This window comes from Dasypus novemcinctus, chromosome 23 (assembly GCF_030445035.2).
Source record: "Dasypus novemcinctus isolate mDasNov1 chromosome 23, mDasNov1.1.hap2, whole genome shotgun sequence".
NCBI classification, from domain to species: domain Eukaryota; kingdom Metazoa; phylum Chordata; class Mammalia; order Cingulata; family Dasypodidae; genus Dasypus; species Dasypus novemcinctus.
In genome coordinates, this window is record NC_080695.1 from 36,489,969 (window position 1) to 36,514,610 (window position 24,642).

The 24,642-nt window shown below is 39.3% G+C and overlaps 1 protein-coding gene across 13 annotated transcripts in view; it reads right to left on the reverse strand.

Moving 5' to 3' along the window:
• Positions 1-544: 544 nt before the first annotated feature.
• The window catches only part of TNRC6A (trinucleotide repeat containing adaptor 6A), a 110,439-nt gene continuing 86,341 nt past the window's right edge, over positions 545-24,642 (reverse strand). For all 13 annotated transcript variants that reach the window (XM_058286266.2, XM_058286265.2, XM_058286263.2 and 10 more), the window contains 7 exons: positions 14,299-14,457; positions 13,492-13,632; positions 8,653-8,760; positions 5,503-5,724; positions 4,657-4,727; positions 3,875-4,014; positions 545-3,342 (listed from right to left, as the gene is read on the reverse strand). In XM_058286266.2, coding sequence (XP_058142249.1) covers positions 2,967-3,342; positions 3,875-4,014; positions 4,657-4,727; positions 5,503-5,724; positions 8,653-8,760; positions 13,492-13,632; positions 14,299-14,457 — 1,217 coding nt within the window. In that variant the 3' untranslated portion in view covers positions 545-2,966. The remainder of the gene's footprint in view (positions 3,343-3,874; positions 4,015-4,656; positions 4,728-5,502; positions 5,725-8,652; positions 8,761-13,491; positions 13,633-14,298; positions 14,458-24,642) is intronic.

Below are 24,642 nucleotides of genomic sequence, written 5' to 3' on the forward strand. Positions count from 1 at the left end.
ATTCCTTCCAATATTTATTCAGCAACTACTGTGTGTCTGATGTAGATTACAAACATAAACAAGAGGCTTACCCATCATTTGGTGGTCTAGCTTAGTACTGAATGGTCAGAGATGGGATCACATTTTTCAATCAAGCAGCAATGGGAGGAGGCATGCATGAGGGAAACTGCCCTCAATGATGCAATTTCAAGTCTTTAAGGGGAAGCGGTGTTGGGCAGGACCACTGGGAAAGTAGAGGAAAGCAGAGCATAGAATGGCAAGTAGTTCAAGCTGTCCAGAGCCCAGAGTATGACCAGAAGAGCAAGGGCTGTGAGGTGTACACAGAAATGCATAACTGGTCATGTTAAAGTTTAGACTAATTCTTGTAAGTTGTAAGCAACCTGAGGTTAGTAAGCCAGGGAAATGGCATGGTCAGATGTTAAGTGTATGAGAGATGATGGCCTGGACTAAAGCACTCACATTTGGGACAGTCTAGGAAATACTAAAGACAGTCGCTTAGAGAATATAGCTGTATAACTAAAGGACTAAGCAAAAATCAAAACCATTTTTAAATTTTTTAAATCAAACACTTTATTTCCACATAACAAGCGCAAAAAACTCTCAAACACTTTAACAATACAATTAACGCAGTTATGAAGTCAATTACATACTACTCAAAGCCCCAAAAGTTCAATCAGCTTAATGTTCCAAACATTTCCAGACGGTTTTTCAAAACTACCTTTGGTTTTTGGAAAAATCAATATGGAAGTCAATATACATTGAACGCATTGAACAACATTTGCTTGTATTAAAGGTGTCCAACAATATTAGTTTACACCTGGCAAGTTGAAGCATGATGATTTGAAGTCACACACTGAAATACATACACAGGTTTTGCCCCAAACTCCTGCAGTGAGAAGTCAGGGCCATGAAAGGGGAAGAAAAGGCCAGTCCAGGTTGTGGCATTTCTTTTTGTAACAGAGGTATGAGTTTAACACTAGTACACTGTCAAGTCATTAAGCTTCATGTTCCAAATGGTCTCTTGCTGAGGCTTGAGATGGGCACAAATGGTGGGGAAGATGAAGTCACAGAAGAGTTTTGAGCAAAAAAGATCCCAAAGATGCTCAAAGAGGGTAGGAAGGAGCAAGCTACAGTTTCCCATTGTTCTCACATTATTTCAGGGTGAAGTTGTGGATAAGTTCAGATAAAATGTTCAAATATTTGCTTAGATTTTTAATTAGTTGCTCTATGAGAACCCTCATACATAGCAACTTTGAAACTTTCATTATAAAAAAGAGCCTACAAATAAATTCACAAAAAGAGACAATTAATGCTGAGCAGCCAAAAAGTCATGGTTTATTATATCTGAAGAAATTTCATAATTCAAACACAACCAAACTGTACATTTTACAATCACATTCTATTTGTAAACAGTTAAAAGCCACTGAATTCTTTTGCATCTTAGGACACAAACAGTTAGAATCAAGGCAATGAAATGATGGCAAATTCTGTACTGTTAAAATTTTTACCCTTGTTTAGTCTCTCTTCTTTGACTAAGCAAGCTATTATAATACCATTTGTGGGCAAAAAAAAAGGGGGGGGGGAGAAAAGAAAGAAATTTTAAAAATGGTGTAACTCGTTAGTTTTGCAACAACATTTAAAATTTTTTCTTTATACAACGAACAATTCTGTAAGCCCAATACCTTGGTTACAGTATGCATAGTTACTGATTTCGGCTTTAAGGTACAACAGTTAAACATTAACACAGTCACAAGAGAGCAGAAACATATAGAGCCTACTTGATGGGATTACAAAAATTATTACCTATTGATTATTATCAAACCATCATCACTCACTAATAAAAAGACAGCATCTGAAAGCAGAATGTCAAACTCCAGCTTTAAGCGTGTTTTTTTTTGTTTTTGTTTTTTTGGCAGAGAAAATTCTTTAACAGAGCAATACGGAGTATCAGTGCTAAAAGTTGGGGTTTTTCTTTTTTTCCTATAAGAAACTACAAGGAGTTTTTTTTACTGGGGAACTGGTTTTCCTGAGAACCATGCTCTTTGATTTAGGACAGGAATAGAAAAACAAAAGAACATGGCCAAATGCTGCTCCTTTTTCCCAGAGATAGAAAGCATCTTTTACATCATCCTCCATTTTTTTTTGTCTTTTAAGTTTTTTTTAAATGATGGAAGAGTAAACATTTTTTCTCAAAAAACAAACAAAAAAATCTGTAAACAAGAAGGTTCGACGTGGGAACCTTCAAAACAAAATGGAAAGCCTATTCAAAGTGCAGGGCCCGTCCTGGGTGGCAGGTGGGCTGCAAGTCACAGCTGTGGCCACAGTTTTTCAAACTGCAGAGTGAAATTCTTTAGTTTTACAACATGAAAAAACTGGTGCAATACTTTCATTAATAATCCTAAGTCAGTATCATAACTTGATCTTTTAAACTCCACAATACCACAATAAGGTAGGCAAACATCAAGGCATAGTAGAGAGCGCACACCTTTTCAGAACATCCTTGAGTAAACATTTACACTGGAACAGCTGCCCCCCCCATATTGCCGATTAGACGGAGAGAACATCATTCAGTGCAAAGTTAAAAGCTCATACATTATCAGCCCAAAAAAATGGTTTTGCAAAAAATTAAAAAATGGGAGGGGGGAGAGATAGAGGAAAAAAAAAAAAAAAGGAATCCAAAGGCTAAACATGATGAATAAATGAATATACACAAGTGAGCTCATTCTTTACGGTTTAGCATGTATGGCGCTATTTGGGAGTGTAAATAGATAGATACCTTTTCACATTATAATATTGGCCTGCATGATTCAAGTATTCAAACTGATATGTTCTGGGGAAAACAAAGTGGAAAATGTGCAGAGAATAGCTGTTCCCACAGGTGGCCCCTGGCTGCAGGCGGCGAGCCCAGCTTAGTGCTCTTTCTTTCATATCTTGAGGTCACAGTTCGTGAGTCTACATCTACACTGTTACATGGACTCTCCACCCCCACCCAGGTGGTCAACAGAAAGAAAAGCATTAATGGGGGATGGGCTGCTAATTCCCCGGGGGTCGCTGCTGCTTGGTGGACCCCAGAGGCTTGTGGAATAATGTGGGGTCCCCCAGAGTGAAGTGCCGTGAAGGTCTCCACAGTTAGTTCCCGACAGCCCAGCACCATTCCAGTGATTGAGATCGGTCCGGCTGGAGAATGAGTGGGAACAGTCGAGGGAGCCCAGCCGGCTCTGGCTGGACCCAAGAGACTGCCAGCCGGGAGAAGGGGTCAGAGACTGACTTTGTGCAAAGAAACGACTGATCTCCTCTTCACTGGCAAACTCAGCAAGAATAGTAGTGTTCCCCAATACACACCTAGAGGGGAGAGACACAAGGAGGCATGAAGATCTGGACATACTTGAAGGATTTGCTTAATTTAAAAAGTGAAGGTGAAACTTAGAAAAAGTCTCTCATCTAAAAAAGCAATGGGGGTGGAAAAGAAAGGGGAGAGAGACAAACAACACACACTTTAACTAATGTGCCTTCCCCTCAACAAGCATGGGTCCTGCAGCCAGCTCTCTGCATGTCATGCCCAGGGGGAGCCTCCTCCAGGAGTGATTGTGGTATCTCAGGATTATGTCTTCTTGTCTTTTGTGGGCAATTTAAGGGATCTTCTAGGGCCATTTTGACCAGGTGTGATTTTTCCCATTAGGAACCCAAGATATAGTGAGGGTGCAGCTGTAGGTGCAGGGTCCTCATTGGAACCCCAGCATGCTGCCACATAACTCAGGCAGTGTCACCAGCTATAATTTCATACACGCTCTTTTCCCCCTTTCCCCACAAATGAGGGGACTCCAAATGCTTCAAACCATGAGGGCATTTTCCAGGTGTCTGAAGCAGAACTTACATGTGCAGAGACTTTTGTGCCTTCACTACCTCTTCTTTTGAACTGTAACGGACCAAAGCATTTCCATGTGGGAGGTTCAGGTGGAATGTTATCAGTGGGCCATGCTGCATGCACAAAGTTCGCAGAGTTGAGCCATCAATCTAGGAAACAAGATGGGGGAACAGTCAATTAAACCCACACCATGAGGGCCATTCAGGAGGTTGTTCCAGGTTGAAACTCTGTTCCTTTCTACCATTCCCTAGGTTCTTCACTTTTGGCACCTCTCTTCACTGCTAAGTGCTGCTGTGATGTGCAGTGGTCCCTCTCAGCCTCCACTGGGTCCAGAGTCATACTTTTGAGGTCTCCCGACTCCTGGACATCCCCCAGATTCCCAATCTCTAAGTCAGTCACTGCCCCTGCTATGGACTCATGTCTTCTCTCCTTCCTGCCCTGAGGATAGGCTTTATCAAGACACTGCTCCCTGAAGGCACAAGCGGGCAGGCTCTTAAAATCCAGCCTCCTCCCCAGATCCTAGCCCAGACCTACTAAATCAGTCTCTGGGTAAGAACTAGGAATCAGTATTTTTGGACACCTTCCCAGGTTACTACTCTTGGGAGAACCACTGAATGAGACTACAGATTGCCTACTGTTTCCTCTGCTCAGTCTGTCCTTGACCACCACTTCTACCACCTCTGATGAGCTAAGGCCTTGGTAGTCCTCATCTTAAACTTAAAGAAGACTGGAAATCTTGGGTCCCATGCTACCTATATATCTGTAAAAACCAGGATACCTGGTATTCTTACCTGAGGTGTAAGGTTTTTTAGAACAAGCCAATTTGTTATTCTCCCTGAGCTGCTCTCACCCCAGCTGGAACCTAAAAAGGGAAGGAAAAAAAAGTACAAGAGAGTCTTCAAGCTTATGGCCCAAATGACAAACATACTCCAGTCATGTTACAGTTATACAGTAGGATCATCTGGGCTCCTGGCTTCCTTCTCTTTCTTCTGACTACTTACCTCCTTTAAGGGCTACCTTCTCACTAGGCAAAGAAAATGAGCAAGCTAATTCTTGGAAAGTGGGCTCACAAAAGGCACCAGCTGATCCACATGGCAGGGCAGTGAGCTACAAAAGGCCATATCTCTTTGGTGTCCGTTCGTGATTTTCTGAGATACCTAACAAAGCGTATCATTTTACTACTTTATATATATGTTCCACAAGGTGGTAAGTTCTAAGGGAATTTGTTTTAAGAACTTTTTGTCTATTGTGCAGACACCTCGGTTTTTGTCTAGCCTTCCTGCTTAGCCAACTCCCATTCCCTTTCTCCCAGACGCGAGATTTTAAGACATACTCTTGAGAAACTTCTAAAAGAAAGAGAAACCATCAAGACATCCCCCTTCCATCAAGCTTACCACTGAATATTCTGTGCCTTTGGGTAAATGTTGAATAAACCAGGATAAGACTTCTCAAAAACAAGGAGACTGCAAGATGGCAGTACACTAGGAATTGTAGGTTCATTTAAGTTCTCATTCCATTTTACAGAAGGTTGTGTAACAGTTTGCCGTTTTGGTTGATCACTATTAAACTAGACCACTGCTGCTGGTTAGTGTTCAGCAAATAAGCCATATGAAACCGTCTTATGTATTTCATCTTACCTGGGGTATATCTGGCGTCAGAATTTCCCCATCCTCCACCTACACGAATGGGAGAATTATCCCACGTAGACAAAGGTGGCTTCTGACCAGTCAGTCCCGGAGGTGGGCGGGACGGAGCAGTGATGTTTTTAGGTGGCAAAGGGACCTTCCACAGCTCATGAGCCAGAGAGGTGTTTGTAACTGAACCAGGAGACCATGTCAATTTGGAATCACTATTTCTGGCTACTCAAAAGAAAGAAAAAAAAAAGTAATAATGCTTTCAGAAAAGGATAATTTAAATGACAGCATTTATCCTCCTACTAAGAGCAAAAAAAAGAAAAGCAATGAAAACCCCTCAAATCAAACTAAACTGCCAACAAAAAAAACCCCCACAAAGTAAACTGCTCCCATCCCTAAATACTCAGATCATTTGCCTACTATTTACAGTTTTAAGGCCTATGAGAGTCTTAAGTTTAGTGCACAAAACTGGACTCTAGTTAAAATTTAAAAAAAACAAAAACACCCCTTTTCAAACTGCTCTAAAATAGCAGCTGTGAACTCCATACCATAATAACCACACTTTGTTGCTTACTCTTCTTGATTACTCAAGGAGTAACCACAGCAGATGCTCACTTGGTGTCTTCTGTGCCTAGCAATGGGACACTAGGCACTTCACAGAGACCATCTCCAATCCTAACACACATTTTATTGAAGAGCAATAAGGTTAAGAAACTTGCCTGTGGATCCTATTAAGTGAAGAGCTAGGATTCAAACTTAGGCCTGCCTGGCTCTTAGAAGAAAAAAAAGGGAGCCACTTCCTGACACGTGTTGCCTCATAACAATGGGGATATTGGGGAGTATGCAGCAATCAGGCACACACACACACAATCTGATAAAAAAAATAATTTTCTAATAACTCCCCCCCCAGTGTGGGACATGATTCCCAGGGATGAGCCTTCCTGGCACCAAGGAATTGCTACCAAGTATCAACAAGCAATGCATCTGGGGGTGGAAAAAGACCTTGACCAAATGGGGGGAAAGCTAAAGACAAATGAGTTTGTATGGCTAAGAAACTTCAAAGTGAGTTGTGAAGCCATCCCAGAAGTAGCACTTATGCACATCTCAATAGGATCTCACTGTCAGCCAAAGTAGATACTACCCCAAATAGTAAAGCTCCTCTGGGATTTGGAGACGTCCAGACACTATAGTCAGGTCAGATAGCTCAGGAATTTGGCCCCTTGCCAGTGGGCCCTAATCTGGTATTTATGCTCCCCAGTGTGACAGTTAGACTTAGCAGTGGTTTCCTTATGCATGACTCTTCTATCTATAATTATACTAGATATAATTATTCTGTCTTCCTGTAATTAGTACTAGAGTTGGCAGGTGTACATCCAAGAGACTTAAATCTTTGGGCTGTCCATATGCCAGCTGAGTCCAGAATCTCAAGAGAGTTGCAACACCTACTCTTCAGTTTAATTGACTCACATAGGACAGCTACTAGGGAGGAGATGATGGACAAACAACATACCAAGGAACCAAGACTGCTTACAAGTGCAAAAAAGAGTATACCATCCACTGGATGTATGGGATTGAAGCCCCTCTCAATTAATGATGCAGTGGGCATCACTATCCCAGAGTCCTCAGGATTGGGAAATGAACTATGGACTAAAATAAACTTACTAGTATTTCTACTATAGACTTATTGTGATTCTAAGAAGAGGAAGAAATACCATAGCTGTGGAGGCAGTGACCCACGGATGTTCTGGGGTTAGGGAGAGGGAAAAACATGTGTAATAAAGGGGCATTTCCAGGACTTGGGAATCAACTGAATGACATTACAACAACAGATAAAGGCCATTATATACCCGGTCATAACCTACAGAGTCAAATGGGAGAAAGTATAAACTACAATGTAAACAATAATCCATGCTTAGTAGCAATGCTCCAAAATGTGTTTATCAATTGCAATCAATGTGCCACACTGATGAAAGATGCTGCTAATGTGGGAGGTATGGGGAGCAGGGCATCTGGGAATCCCTATATATTCTCTGTAACACTTATATAATCGAAGTATCTTTTTAAAAAAATGGAAAAAAAAATTAATGGTACAACAAAGAAAGGGCTAGAAAATTTTTATCTTTTTACATTGCCAACTATTTTTCTTGAAACACAAAGTGCACCAAGCCCTTTAAGTCAGTGCTATTCAAAGCATGTCTATAGATCAGCCATAGCATGATGTTCCTTAATGGTCTGAGACAAAACAGGGAGTAAGCTCAGCGGAAGAATCATGTACTTTGATAATAATTTTACATTGCTGTAATTCCTAATTTGATAATCATATTTTCCTAGCAATTCAAAATTCATATTTACTGTATTTTATGAACATATCAGTCTGGGAAGAATTGGAAATTTAAAAAAAAAGGGTCCTTCACTGCAGATACTTTGAGAACTGGTCTGAGTGGTTACATTTAATTACAGAGATGAGATGAGTCTCCAAGCAGAGTGAGAGCTCTTTGGTGAAAACTGATTATTTCAGCATATGACAACTTGTCTAAAAAATGAACATACAGGGAAGCAGATGTGACTCAACTGGTAGGACCTCCTACCACATAGGAGGTCTAGTGTTCAAATCCAGCACCTTCTGGCCCATGTGGTGAGCTGGCCTATGCACAGTGCTGCCATGCACAAGAAGTTCCATGCCACGCAGGGGATGTGTCCCCCACATAGGGGAGGCCCACGTGCAAGGAGAGCTGCCCCATGTGAAAAAAGTACAGCCTGCCCAGGAGTGGTGCTGCACACATGGAGAGCTGACGCAGCAAGATGATGCAACAAAAAGAGACACAGATTGCCGGTGCCGCTGAGAATGCAGGTGGACACAAAAGAACACATAGCTAATGGACACAAGAGAGCGGACAATGGGGGCAGGGGGGAGCGGGGAAAAGGGAAAGAAATAAATAAAACAAATCTTAAGGGAAAAAAAATGAACCTACAGTATTAAATTTTTCCCCAAGGCTCACAAAGATATTTTATTAACTCCCTGAAAAGAAGGCTTTAGACAAAAAGAGGTAATTAAAAACAAAACAAAAACAACATCTCTAGGCCCAGGTTCCTTACTAAACCCCTCCTTCATCTGGGATGGTCCAAGCTTGGAAAGCTCAGGATGAGGCCCACCTGAAGTGCTTTGTGCTGTACTGCTGAGGGGAACGTTGTAGTTGGAGGCACGAATGGATGACCAGGCACTAGTTGAAGGCAGCGTGGTGTTCAAGGATGAGGATGACCCTGCAAGAAAAAAGGGAGAAAAGCCCCATTAGTCATGTACCAGAACAAGGGACACAAGTGTTTGAGAACAAGCAAGAGCACTCAATAAAACTTACAGAAACTTACAGTATGCCACAAACAAAAAACAGGAAAGCTCAGGGTAGCAGGTGGTACACAAAACTGCATTTTCCTTACGCTCAAAAGCATGCTCAGAGATAACTAATTGTCTTTACCTTAGTTCAGAACTGGTATATTTCCCTCCTATCTCATTTCCCCACAACTGTCTGTGAGAATACACTCTCACAATTAGATAGGGACACAGAGACAACACTTCTACCCAGTACTGGGCTCTCACAGGAGGGCTAATTCTTGCTGCTCTTAATTCCAATGGCTTCTTTTTGGATAGCCTATTCACCTAGGTACCCTCTCACTGGCATTGTCCATAAGCAGGTTTTCATCCTTCTCCATCATGCCCCCTACTGAGCCAGTCTCCAACGCTTAGCATTTCTTCCTAGTTTTTGTTTATCCCCTTGGCCATTACTCTAGGTTAGCTTTATTCTTACTCTTTACCTGATCACCACAACAGCACCATAACGAGTCTTCCACTCTAATCCATTCTGCTCACCAATGTCAGAGAATCTCCCCTTAAACGTTAATTCTTCCACTCAAATATCAGCATTGGTTTCTTATTTCCTTTAATATCAAATCTTAACTCTAGTTATTTTCAGAACTTTCTATACTTTGCCCATTTTCCCAGGTTGCCCTGCAGCCTAGGTTTTGAATGCTTTACAAACATGTAAGAGCTAAGCACAATTCTGTTTGGTTTTCCTTTCACTTGAATTACTCTTTCCCAGATGGTTTCTCACTTCTCTTCCACTCATCCAATTTCCCATTCAATAAACAATAACCACATGTCTAAAACATACTAGGTAGCACACTATGTACAGAAGGGCAATACAAAGATGACTAAGTTTGCTGAAAATTATACTGTTTTGGAGAAACACCGATGAACAACTAGGTGCAACTGGAGGGCAGGGTGCAAGAAATGGAAGTAGAAAGTGGGGAAGAAAGACTAGAAGATGGGATGGAGTCAGACTGTGAAGGTCAGCTAAGTTATTATGACTTAGAATTTCTTTACCCTGGAGCAAAATAAAAGCTATCTGAAGTTTTAAGAAGGGAATTGTCATAATTACATTTGTGTATAGGAAAAAAATCATTATGAAGAGGCTCTAAGTGAGAAATGGTAGTGCCTGACTAAAAGGAATGATATGAAACCCCTGTAAATAGCTAGCCTGCACTGAGAAAATTTGCCTCTGAATAATAATCAATATCTAGACTATTTAGAAAAGCACATAGGATAAAATCATCTACCATACAGAAAGTAAAATCAATAAGTTCTCACTGCTTGAAGATTGCTCAGGACCTACTTTCTCTGAAGCGCCTTCTGATGGGAGCTATACTTCTTCTTCTCGGCTGTGTGCAAGCCCAACATGCAGCCATCATGGGTGGCTTTGACTCAATTTCTTCACAGACCCCGTGTAAACCCAGAGAAGCTTCCTCCAGGAAACTTCCCATGGCAAGAGCTAACAATAGCAAGTGGGGGCTGGAGAGAGAATGTTACTTGTGCAGCAAGGTTAGAGTGTAAGGTTCAAAGATTCAAGGGCAATATTTAAGAAGAGATGAATTTCCTTTGCCTTTCTCCTTTAAGCATCTTTCTTTTACCTCATTGAATCATATTTTGGAGTCAAAATGGATCTTCAAGATCTAACTTGGGAAGCGGACTTGGCCCAATGGATAGGGCGTCCACCTACCACATGGGAGGTCTGCGGTGCAAATTCTGGGCCTCCTTCACCCGTGTGGAGTTGGCCCATGTGCACTGCTGATGGGCGCAAGGAATGCCATGCCCCGCAGGGGTGTCCCCCTTGTAGGGGAGCCCCACGTGCAAGGAGTGAGCCCTGTAAGGAGAGCTGCCCAGAGTGAAAGAAAGTACAGCCTGCCCAAGAATGGCGCCGCACACACGGAGAGAGCTGACACAATAAGATGACGCAACAATAAGAAACTCAGATACCAGGTGCTGCTGATAAGGATAGAAGCGGTCACAGAAGAACACACAGCAAATGGACAGAGAGAGCAGACAACTGGGGGGCTGGCGGGGAAGGGGAGAGAAATAAATTTTTTTAAAAATCTTAAAAAAAAAAAATCTAACTTAATTCTCTCATTTCACAGATTAGGAAGCAAAGGCTGAAAATGTCTATGGGTCACAGGCAATGTAAGAACCTGGACTAGAACTCTGAACACTAGCTTTCCAAGTGATATTGTTACCACTCTAAATAAAATAATCACCCTTCTACTGGTAACCTATTCTCCCCATCTACCTGAAGTCCTTCCATCAGAGGTCTATCACTTCATTAGACGTCTCAACTCCAACATACCCCAAAGCCATTAATATCTCCTCCACAAAAGTTATAATCTTATCTTTACAGCAGAATAACAGCATTTCTTTAATTCTCTCACCACATTACAGTAGAAACTCTCTATACAGAAAATTGTTCAACATTAAAGCAAAAAGAAATGCATACATGAAAATTTAGCTGAAAATTCTGGAAAGATTTCACTGAAAAAACCCTGCCTTTCAATTGGCTATCATATAGATAACTGAACAAAGAAGAAAGCATGGAGATCCAAAAGGATTTTATACTTAGTCTGCCTCACAAATATGCCTTTAAGTTCTTTTCTATGTTAAGGAAATTAAAACTGGAAATTGGACCTTGTATTGTGATTTAGTTTATGCATGAAAGATTCTGGGGAACACCAATCCCTGATTAAATACTTAAAAGAAAAGGCTCTGACTTACATCCAAAGATTGGAAAATTAATGTACATTTATGTTTTAGGTTAAAATGAAGAGTTTGATGATGAAGAGGATGAAGATGAAGATGAAGTCAGTGGGGAGGAAGGAGTTTGGACACGATGGAGAAGTTGATGAAGACGACAACGATGAGGATGAGGATGAAGACAAGGAAGAAAGCAGGAAGGGCGAAAAGAGGAAGAGAGAAACAGACGATGAAGGAGAAGATGATTAAGACCCCAAATAAACTGTTGAAAAGAACTGTTCAGTATTGGTTGGACTGCTCCTTTGGATTTGGTAGCTGTTTAAAAAAAAAAAAAAGGTAGCTGTGATACAAGCCCCAGGAAACCCACCCCCAAAGAGCCAAAGAATAGTTCCTGTGACATTCTGCCTTCCTCCATTCAGTCCCTCTGGGAAATCTACCACCAAGCTGGGGGACCTCACCCCAACAAAATTATAAGCGTTGTTAGGTTTTTGTGTAAGGCTTGCTGTAGCATGGCTAGCTGTGCCGGTGATTCCTAACCACCCATGGCTACCAGCTACACTGAGGTTGTAACGGCATTTTTACTTTCTATACAACAAAAGAAACTTTGTAAATAAAATCTTAACATTTTGAAAAAAAAAAAAAAAATGCCCAGGACATATATTATTCACTATGATTCCCTCCTGTAACTGATCTCTTCAAATAACCCCCGATACCAGTTCTAATCACATTAAGTAAGAGGGTTGCTATAACACTGTATTCCTGTCAGAAAGCTTCCTATCTCCCTCCCTGCAACTTCTAAGCTTTTTTCTTCCCAGCAGGGCACAATCACAGGTGCCAGGTCACAGTCAGGTTAAATGTGAAACTGGTTCTACCTTAAGGCAGGAAAAAAATAACCTGGCTCGTGTTAAGTTTTTAGAGAGTGAATGAAAGATTTTTTAAGAACATCAAATTCTTTTCTCTATCTTTAAAGCAGCTGAAACCTGGAAGTCTTGGAATAAGCATCTACTTTAAATAAGAGCTTAATAGAGAAAAGAAACAAAATAATTTGGTGAAGTGAATAATTTGCTATTATGTCATATAAAACACCATGTTTCTCTGCCAAAATCTGGCTTTCCCCTTTACTTCTGTGAAAGTAGTAGCTCTACTATTTTCACACAGTTGCCTGTTAAGCTCAGCCATTTTAGAATGATGAGGATTCTTGTAATCAACCTCTGGAACATGACAAATACTTGTTAACAATTAATTATATAGTTAATGTAAAGTGCTGACTGTTCTACAGTTTTAAAAAAATTCTTTAAAGGAAAGACAGAAGGATATATGTTAGGGAAACAGATATTTATTCATTTCATTTACCTTTCTTCTAATGCATAACCATGTATGGAATGCATGTTCTGAAAAATAACCAAATGGAGGATAATATTATAGCTTATTTGGTAACTCAGTAAAAGGATATCTGGACTGCAGGACCTTTAAATTGGTCTTATTTTACTCTGAGAGACCAGAAAGCCTAACTGCTCCTCCAAATCAAAGCCTTTCACAATCCAGAAATTATAAACATAATATAACCACCTCTTTTATATACCAGAAACACCCCTATTTAAATAACCACAGTATTACACCTCATTATGAAAGTAGGTAATTAACTTTTGGTTATTAATTACTAGGAAAAAAAAGATTGTCATTCCTTTGTGTTAACTTATTAAGTAAATATAAGTTTACCCTAAGATAATATATCTTCATTTAAAAAGTGGTCAAATTAAAGAGTCAACTCTGGGAAAATTAAGGGGAATTCTGTTTTCATTTTCATGACTATCTTAGATATTAGGTATTGTGACCTTTGCTGCTGAAAGTTTATTACCTACTTTAAACCATTATCACCCAGCATCCTTCAGAAATTCTGACTTGTGTGTTCTACATACCACTGTTCCTGTCCCTGAGGTGGTCAACTTCCCGCACAGTATTAATTGAAAGATTGTTTATGACACTGCCAGGAGTGACGTAAGGGTCAGTTTCAGGGTCAATGTTTGGATAACCTTTCCATGGTTCACCAGGGCGAAACTCTGGAAGTGAAAATTTTAAATTAGCTCAAGGATCAATCATTTTAAAATCCATTATTAAATACCTGGAACTTATTATTAAATTTCCAGTGCTCATATATTTTCCAGTTTATACTAACATGTAGTTCAATAACAGTATAATATAAATTATTTTTTACAAAAGAGTAAGCTTGAAAGTTTTTACAAAGGAAATAATTTCTATAGATTTATATATTTTTATGGGATTTATTTCAAATCTCAAAACCATAGCATTTTTTTTTCTTTATTAGAGAAACTGTGGGTTTACAGAACAATCATGCATGAAATACAGGATACCTATAGCATTTTGAGTAGGACATATCAAGCCATAGATACACTCAATACAAGAGAAAGTAGCCCCCTGGCACAGCTGAATAGAAACTATGCATTAGATTTCATATGCTTCTTCACGTTGGTCAATAGGACTCATACCACTTGCCCTGTTTAGGGCCTAAAAGTACCTGTAACAGGTCAAACATACTCATTTGCCCAAGACTCTATGTTCAACTTTGTCATTTCTACATTTCTTCTTATCCTTAGCATAGTCAGTCCAAACACACAGGATTGGGCTAAATCATTAGCTAATAGTTCAGATGCAAAAATACATAAATCAGAAACACACTCTCATGAACCAAGCTGGCAGCATTTTACCTGGTGGCCAATTAACACTGCTAGAGCCATTAGGCGATTTGGCACGTGGCCAGCCATCTCCTATAGATCCTGGAGGACTGGCTGGTGAAGTACTGCTGTTCATAAAGTCACAGGGAACAAATGGAGGTTCTTCCAGCCTGAAACCACTTGAAATAGCACCTAAAAAGAGAAAAACGATAGTGAAATGTGAGCAAAATATACTATTGCAAGTACTCCTATAGCATCTCAATATTAAAAAATGTTCTATTAGATCCATACTGTGTTCTGTCAACTATGGGAAGGTGCAAGGAGATAACGAGCTCTGAGCTTGTTTCCAGATTTCACCTCCTTTAATTCTCTTACATGTTGAGACTGGGTAACATTTCATTTGAAGACAAGATTCCACTCTTAAAAACAGTCTGAAAATTACCATAGTGGATTTTATTTCAAGAAAGATAAAAGGATCATAGCCGTTAACATTAAGTGACTAAAATATGACTACAAAATTATTTCCAAGTCATTAAAACACTTGCATTTTCGCCTAAATTGAATATATACTCAGTGAACCCTCTGTTGCAGTGATTCATATTACTGGGGGTGAATGAGGAGCACTGGAGGGAGGGAAAAAGAATTGTGGTAAAGAAAGAACCATGGTAGGAAATATCCTGAGTGGCAAAAACCTGTTATCACAGAATCCAGGAAATTGATTTAACCACAAAATAATAAAAATGTAGTGAAAAGAAATGAACATCCTTTTCTATGATATATGCATTTCTATTTAATACTTCACCTCCTTAAGAAAACACAGCACTGGTGAAGATATTTGTTACCAAAATGAGAGTGAAATCCCATAAAAACACAACTTGGTCTCAGAAATTATCATTTGTTTCCTTAAGATTATGGTTTATTTTCCAAATTAAAAATACCTACATTTGAACACATCCAAATGGCTAATGCTTCACATATGTGGCAAAACTCATTGGAATAGTGCCAGCTGCTGTGCTAAATGCTGGAGATTAAAAAGTGAGTAAGACACATGGGGTCTTTGCCCTCAATGACATTATATTCAAATGGTAGAGACAGACAAAAAACTAAACAGGGGAGAGTATGTGGCAAGGGGGGAGCAAAGCTGGCATGTGAAGGGTTGGAGGAAAGAGATTCTAGGGGGGGAAAGAGCTTAGCAAGTTTGAGGAAGTGAAAGAACTCTGTGTCTAGAAAACCATTAAGTGGGAGAATGAAGGGTAGGATGACCAAGTATGTTAGGTTTTAAGTATTTGGGACTTCAAAGTCTGAGATGGGATGTGTATGCTATACTTAGCCACAGCTAAGAGCTGCCTTGCCAGCTCTATACACATATGTATGCTTTCATGTGCAACCCTCATGCCTTTGTAGGGCACAGTAGAATTCTTTTATATTGAAGGGTTTTAGAGAGAGACGTAATATTATCTGAATTTGTTTTGAAATCACTTTTGCTACAGTGTGGAAAGTGGGCTGGAAGTGACAGGGGCAAGCATGGAAGCAGACAGATCATCGGGAAGCTGTTGATGCAATGAGATAATGGAGGCATAAACCACATATTTTGGAAGTAGAACAGACACTATTCACAGATGGACTGGATGCAGACTTTGCAGAAAGGAAGGAATTAGGAATGTCTCTTAGACCCAACATTCATCAACTCGTGAATAGATAAAATGCAGTATATATCCATACAATAGAGTATTATGCAGCCATAAAAAAAAGGATGAAGTTCTGATACATGTTAAAACATGATGAACCTTAAAATCATTATGCTAATAAAAGAAGTCAGTCAGACAGGACTATATATTGTGATTCCATCATAAGAAATGTCCAGAATAGGCAGATCTATAGAGACAGAAAGTACATTAGTAGTTACCTTGGGCTGCAGGAAATGGGAGAACTGGGAGATGACCACTAAGGGGTACAGGGTTTCTTTTTGGTAGTAATGAAACTGTTCAAATATTGATTATGGTGATGGATAGAAAATTGTGAATATGCTAAAAGTCATTGAACTGTATATATTTTAAAAGGGTGAATTGTATGGGGTATGCCAATTTTATCTCAACAAAGCTGTTAAAAATAATGTCTCAAGTTTCTAGTTTCAATATTTTGGTAGAAGGAGGTAAAATTTATCAAGATGGTGAAGAAGGGAAATTCAAATGTCTTTCCATTCATGTTGAGTTTGAGATGGCTGTAAGGAAAAAACCTAGTCCCCGAATCAAGACTGCTCCAGCTATGAACTTCAGTCATTCAGGTCTGAATGCTGGTTTGGCTTTGTTTATTCCATGATAAAGGTTCCCTTGCTTGAAAGTCATAACATCTTATACTTCTACATCAGTTAGTTGGACACAACAGAGCAGAGTCTCGACACGGCCTCATGCCAGTAACTGTTCAGCAATAACCTACACTGACTTTATTTGTGCCTCCACCACTTCCATTTTCCCCTCTGTTCTGCTTCCTCATCTAGTTATTTTTATCCAAATGAATTATACATGTTTCTTGTAAATTGAATCAAAACCACTAGAGAATGAAGTAGAAAATAAAGTAGTAGCTTAAAGTAATATGCTCAGTAAACATGCCAAATTTCAAGTGATCAGTTTGTATTCAAGAGCCTGAGATGATAAAAGTATTCTGGCTTTTTTTCTCTGTAAGAAAAAAGTCTATTTATTTAAACTTCATTTTATTAAAAAGGTAAACAGAGTAGATATAAAAGGCAGCCAGGGTCCAGTTACAAGCTATTATTCACTATATGTGAGAATATCGGAAAATGAAATGTAAAACTTATGTGGCCAGTTGACTTTAAGCAAATACAGCTGGATTTAAATTGGAGAAATGTCTTTATCTTGGAGATAGGAAGGAGGGCTTCTAAAGAGATCATGATGAAAGCAACAACAACAATAACGGTGGCTAAAATCTATTTACCACTTACATGTCTAACCCTGTTCTGGTAATTAAGTTCCTGAGATTTACTGTCTCATTTATCTCCAAACATCTTAAGAAGCACTATTATCACCTCCATTTTAGAAATGAGAGATCTGAAATTCAGAGAGGTTAAGTTACCTGCCTACAGTAAATTAATAGCAGAACTAGGTCTCAAGCCCAGGATTCACATTTATTTTGACCATTTTCCCATTGTCTCAACTCACTATTCCCATTCTTAAGAAAAATTCCAAATAGGATATACCACTGAGTGGCAAATTCAAGGTAAGTGGTCTGTTTATTTATGGTCCGATGTTCCCTCTATTGCATAACAATTTTCCCTTTAATTTCTTTCTTTTTTTTATTAAAGATTATTTATTCCCCCGCCCCCAGTTGTCTGTTCTCTCTGTCTATTCCCTACGTGTTCTTCTTTGTCCATTTCTGTTGTTGTCAGTGGCACGGGATTTCTGTGTTTCTTTTTGTTGTGTCATCTTGCTGTGTCAGCTCTGTGTGTGCAGCACCTTTCTTGGGCAGGCTGCACTTTCTTTCACGCTGGGCAGCTCTCCTTACAGGGCGTACTCCTTGCGCGTGGGGCTTCCCTACGCGGGGGACACCCCTGCCTGGCACGGCACTCCTTGCACGCATCAGCACTGCGCATGGGACAGCTCCACACTGGTCAAAGAGGCCCAGGGTTTGAACCGTGGACCTCCCATGTGGTAGACGGATGCCCTAACCACTGGGCCAAGTCTGCTTCCCTTCCCTTTACTTTCTGATACACATCAGTCCAAACTGGAAAACTGGTTTCAAAGCAAAGTTTAGTCAAATAGTTAATTCAGTGGGAAAAAACCCCACAAAATATCAAAAAAAATTCCTTTAAATATGAATCACAGTATTATGGATTTGATAATGCTTAAAAGGCAGAAAACAAGGAGTCTCTCATGGATCATCCCTCTCCCTCACGACTGTGATACACAGGCAAAAATAATTTTATTGTGTTTTGCAGATACTGTGTTTTTAAAAATTGAGGGTACAAGGCAACAGTGTGTTGAGCAAATCTACCAGCACTTTTCCAACAGCATATGCTGGCTTTGTGTCTCTCTGGCATATTTTGGTAATTCTTGCAATCTTTCAAACTTTTTCATTATTATTATATCTGTTACGGTGATCTGTGATTCTTTGATGTTACTACTGTAATTGCTTTGGTGAGCTACAAACTATGTCCATATAAAATGGCCAACTTAGTTGATAAATGTGTGTGTTCTAACTGCTCTACTGGTCAGCCATTCCCTATCTCTCTTCCTTTCCTAGGGCCTCACTATTCCCTCAGACACAATAACATTGAAATTAGGCCAATTAATAACCCTGCAATGACCTCTAAGTGTTCAAGTGAAAGGAAGAGTCCAACATCTCTCACTTTAAATCAAAAGCTAGGAAAAAACTTAATGAGGAAGGCATGCTGAAAGCCAAAATAGAACAAAATCTAGGCCTCTTAAGGCAAAGTTAGCCAAATTCTGAATGCAAAGGAAAAGTTCTTGAAGGAAATTTAATGCTACTCCAGTGAATACATGAATGATGAGAAAGTGAAACAGTCTTATTGCTGATATGGAGTAAGTTTTAGTGGCCTGGATATATGAACAAATTAGTCAAAACACTCCCTTAGGCCAAAACCTAATCCAGAGCAAGGCCCTAACTCTCTTCAGTCTAGGAAGGCTGAAAAAGGTGAGGAAACTACAGAAAAAAAATCTGAAGCTAGCAGAGGTTGGTTCATGAGGTTTAAGGAAAGAAGCCATCTCCATAAAAAAAGTGCAAGGTGAAGCCACAAGCGCTGATGTAGAAACTGCAGCAAGTTATCCAGAAGATCTAGCTCAGAACACTGATGAAGGTGGCTACACTAAACAACAGATTTTCAATGCAGATGAAACAGCCTTATACTGAAAGAAGATGCCATCTAGGACTTTCATAGCAAGAGAGGAGAAGTCAATGCCTGACTTTGGTTTAATGAATATTTTAAGCCCACTGTAGAGACCCACTGCTTAGAAAAAAAGACTCCTTTCAAAATATTACTGCTTGTTGACAATACACCTGGTCACTCAAGAGCTCTGATGGAGATGTACAAGGAGACTAATATTTTCATGCCTGCTAACATAACATTTATTCTCCAGCCCATGGAACAAGGAGTCATTTTGACTTTTAAGTCTTATTATTTAAGAAATACATTTTGTAAGGTTATAGCTGCCACAGAGAATGATTCCCCTAATGGATCTGGGCAAAGTAAACTGAAAACCTTCTGGAAAAGATTCACCATTCTAGATAGTATTAAGAACATTCATGATTCACGGAAAGCCGAAATATCAACATTAACAGGAGTTTGGAAGAAGTTAGTTACAACTCTTAAGGATGATTTGGAGGGGTTCAAGACTTCAGTGGAAAAAGTAACTGCAGATGGTAGAAATAGCAAGAGAACTAGAATGGGAAGTGGAACCTGAAGATGTGACTGAATTGCTGTAATTTCATGGTAAAACTAAGAGATGAGGAATAGCTTCTAGATGAGCAAAGAAAGTGGTTTCTTAATGGTGAAGATGCTGTGAACACTGCTGAAATGTTGACAACAAAGAATTTAGAATATTACCTAAAAGTGACAGGGTTTGAAAGGATTGACTACAATTTTGAAATAAGTTTTACTGTGAGTAAAATACTATCAAACAGCATTGCATGCTACAGAGAGATCATTCATGAAAAGAGTCAATCGATGTATCAAACTTCATTGTTATCTTATTTTAGTCTTATCATTTCTCCTTCTTCCACTGCTCTTAAATCATGATTACAAGTCAGGCTACTGTCATCTCGTTTGGATAAGCTCTGAAGTAGGCATAGCAGTTTCCCAACTGGTCTCCATATCCACCTCCACTCTCCAGTTCTCCACATTATAGCCAGAGTAATCTTTCTAAAATGCAAATCTGAACATGTCACTTTCTAGCTTAAAACACTTAAACAGTTCTCCACTATACAGGGGAGATTCAAAGGTTATAAGGCTCTTAAAATTCTAGTGCCCCGCCCACCGGTGCACTGCATGCCTCATGGCTTCCCTACCCTTCACTCCTGCCTGGCTAACAATTGTTTATCTTTCATGTCTCACCTTAAATGAGATCCAGCCCTCCTGGAAGCCTTTCCCACCTTCCCAAAACCCCAATACTAAAATAAGTTATCTTTCTATATTCACCCCTTTGTCACCCCCCCAATTGTACTTTTCCCTTAGTGCTGAGAAGAAAGGAGTTCTATCAATGCCTTAAGTCACAGAATCTTAGGACCATAGGTATCTCAGCTATCACAGGCCAAACCTTCCTTCAAGCTGAGTTTCCTAGATAAATAAATCTCTTTGCCTCCACTCTACTTTACTTTCCTCAAAAAATCTTCCCCCTTTCCTTACTTTGGAAAGTGTGCTTCTAAACCCTGCACATTTCAAGAGCCCTTGGAAGATCTTGCCTGAAAAGAGTATTTTTGTATACCTGGGCCTCAGCCCTGTCAGAGAGTTTATGCAATGTGATTTATGGTAAACACCTCTGTTCGTGTGCTTGGGGCTCTGGGCTATATACTCTTATCTCTTGAGGTGGGGTGGCTGGAGACTATTAACAGCGCCCTGAACACCAAGGTTCTGGTGAGCTTCCCTAGCTAGCAACATTTCATAGGTGTTGTCACACATCACTGTCGGAAGGAATAAGCTCTGTACCTGCAACTCCACTAGGAAAGAACTGGAAGCGCATGCCTGGTATCTTTTGGACTCTGGCCTATGTGCCCTTTTCCTTTGCTGATTTTAATCTATACCCTTTAGCTGTAATAAACTGTAGCCATGAGCATAATAGCTTTTCTGAGTTCTGTGAGTACTTCTAGCAAAGCAATGAACCTGAAGGTGGTCTTGGGACCTCCAACACAGAAGACCTTTTGGATTTGCCCTTTCTTCTCTGCTCATAACCACTAACTTAATAGTCAGCTGAAATTTAGTAAAATAGGGGTACAAAGAGAACCCACCTCATAAAATTGTATTGCATATTTACTGACACAATGTATGTTAAGGGTTGATTGATGTGAGCATCATCACTCCATTCACCATGTCAGTGCCAGACAAGGCCTTCCCACCAGCCAGGATGACGGCTATTGCCTGCCATTGGGCCCTCCCCTTCCCCAGGTTCGAACTGAGATTACACTCTCTTGAAAATCACCTCAACATTACTCTACTGCCCTGGAACAGCCCAATATTTTTTTTTACTATATGGCATATACAACGCCAGAGAGGCCAACCAGGTAATGTAAATAAATGAAGCAGGTTAGCTAAGGACAACTACCATGATCTTTAAGGTAGAAACATGAGTATAGCAAAATATTTTTCTACCTATGAGGGTGCATGTGTGAAGGGAGTGAGAAAGAAAAAAGAATCCTCCCAAGCAAATGCAAGGGTAAATGGCAAAAGACTCCATGAGTACAGGAGACACAGAAAGTGGTAATGAGTAGGAAAGCAGCTACTCAGCTACAAGGGTTATTGCCCTGGACGATGGCAGGCACAGGATAATCAGATCTGCACTTTTCTAAAAAGATGTGAGAAACCTGAAATCTAATTTCCTGAACTTTTAAAATAGATGTTGGTTCAGAAAAAATTACTTTCTAACATAGTGAGGTTCTAACAAAACATAACATGTGAGTTGGCTGTTGGGACGTCTCCTAAATACATAGTAAGATATCAATATTATCCTTTTTAAAAGGGAAAAAATGAGGAAATGACAACAAAATATTACTGGTGGGAAGAGTCTGAGTAAAATTTCTCTTTTTAATTTTTTACAGTAGAAACAGTAACTTTAAATTCTCATTTTAAGTTTCAAGCATACAATTCAGTAGTTTTAATTTCTCATAATATTGTGCTATCAGCACCAATATCCATTACCCCAGTGTTTTCACTTTCTCATTTAATCACTTCAAGCAGAAACTCTGTATGCATTAATCCATAAACAACACAGAAGGTCATTACATATTAATAAAAGGGACAATCCCACCAGGAAGAAATAACAGTCAATCAGCACCTAACTAAGGTGCCCCAAAATATATGAGGCAAACTCTGGCAAAACTGAAAGGAGAAATAAATCTTTCTACAATAATAGCTGGGGAATTCAACACACCACTCACATCAATAGACAGAACTAGACAGAAGGTCATCAAGGAAACAGAGAACTTGAACAAAATAAAGAAGCTGGACCTGACAGACATATACAGAGCACTGCACCCCAAATCAGCAGGTTATACATTCTTCTCAAGTGCTCATGGATCTTTCTCCAGGATAGTCCACATGTAGAGCCACAACCTGGTTCTCAATAAATTTACGATTGAAATTATACAAAGCACCTTCTCTGATTATAATGGAATGAAGCTGAAAATCAATAATAGGCAGGAAAGAGGAAATTTTACAAATATATGGAGGCTAAATAACAGACTTCTGAACAATCACTGGGTCAAAGAAGAAATTACAAGAGAAATTAGTAGGTATCTCAAAACAAATGAAAATGAAAACACAACTTATCAAAACTTATGGGATATAGCAAAGGCAGTGTTGACAGGAAAATTTCTGGCCCTAAACGCCAATATTAAAAACAAGCTAAAATCAACTAACATAATACACCAATTAACAAATTGAAGGGGAAAAAAAAACATGATCATCTCGATAGATGCAGAAACAGCATTCAACAAAATTCAGCATCCTTTCATGATAAACACTTTGAAATATAGGACTAGAAGGAAAACTCCTCAGTATGATAAAAGGCATATATTAAACACCCACAGCCAACACCGTACTCAATGGAGAGAAGGTGAAATCTTTCCCTCTAAAATCAGGAACAAGACAAGTATGCCCACTGTCACTACTATTATTCAACACTGTGTTATAAGTTCTACCTAGTGCAATTAAGCAAAAACAGAAATAGAAGACACTCAAGTTAGAAAAGAAGAAGTAAAGCCTTACTATTCACAGATGACATAACCCTATATTTAGAAAATCTTTGAAATATCTAAAGCAAAGCTATCAGAACTAATAAATGAATTCAGCAAAGTGGGAGGACACAAGATCAACATACAAAAATCAGTAGTGTTTCTATACACCAGTAATGCACAAGCTGAGGAGGAAATCAAGAAAAACACTGCATTTACAACAGCAAAAAAAAAAAAAAAAAAAGAGGACTCAAATGTCTAGGAATTCGGAAAACTATAAATCACTGCTAAAAGAAATCAAAGACCTAAAGAAATGGAAGGACATTCTGTGTTCATGGATTTGAAGACTAAACATCATGAAGATGTCAATTCTTCCCAAATTGAATTATAGAGTCAATGCAATACCAATCAAGATTCCAATAGTCTACTTTACAGAAATAGAAAAGTAAATTACCAAATTTATTTGGAAGGGAAAGGGGTCTTGAATAGCCAACACATTCTAAGAAGGAAGAGCAAAGTCAGAGGACACATGCCCCCTGACCTTGAAGTGTATTATAAAGCTACAGTGGTCAAAACATCATGGTCCGGGCATGCAGACAGACACACTGATCAAATTTAGAGTTCAGAAGTATACCCTCACCTCTATAGTCAACTGATTTTCTATAAGCCTACCAAGTCCACTTTTCTGGGACAGAACAGTCGCTTCAATAAATGGTGCAGGGAGAACTGGATATCCATAAACAAAAGAATGAAAGAGGACCCCTATCTCATTCCCTATACAAAAATCAACTCAAAATGGACCAAATACATAAACATCAAATTCCTAGAAGATAATGCGGGAAATGGTTTCTTAGACTTTATAACCAAAGCACAAGTAACAAAAGGAAAAATAAACAGGACTTCATCAAAATTTAAAACTTTCATGCATCAATGAATTCATCCCCAAAGTGAAAAGGCAACCTACATAGTGGGAAAGAATATTTGGAAACCGCATATCCAATAAGGGTTAAATATCTAGAATAAATAAAGAAATCCTACAACTGCACAACAAAAAGAAAAACAACCAATTTTAAAAAATGGGCAGAAGACCTGAAAAGACATTTCTCCAAAGAGGTATATACCAATGACTAAAAAGCACATGAAAGGATGTTGTAACATCATTAGCTATCAGGGAAATGAAAATCAAAACCACAAGCAAATACCACCATTTCACACACACTATAATGGCTACTATTAAAAAAAAATAGAGGGGAGCAGATGTAGCTCAATGGTAGAGGGCCTGCCCTCATGTAAGAGGTCTTGGGGTTCAGTCTCCAGTACCTTCTAAAAAAAAATTATAAGTGAAGAGGATGTGATGAAATAGAAATACTTATTCATTTCTGGTGGGAATGTAAAATGGTGCAGTGGCTGTGGAAGCCAGTTTGGCAGTTCCTCAGACCTAGCAATCCATCTACTAGGTTT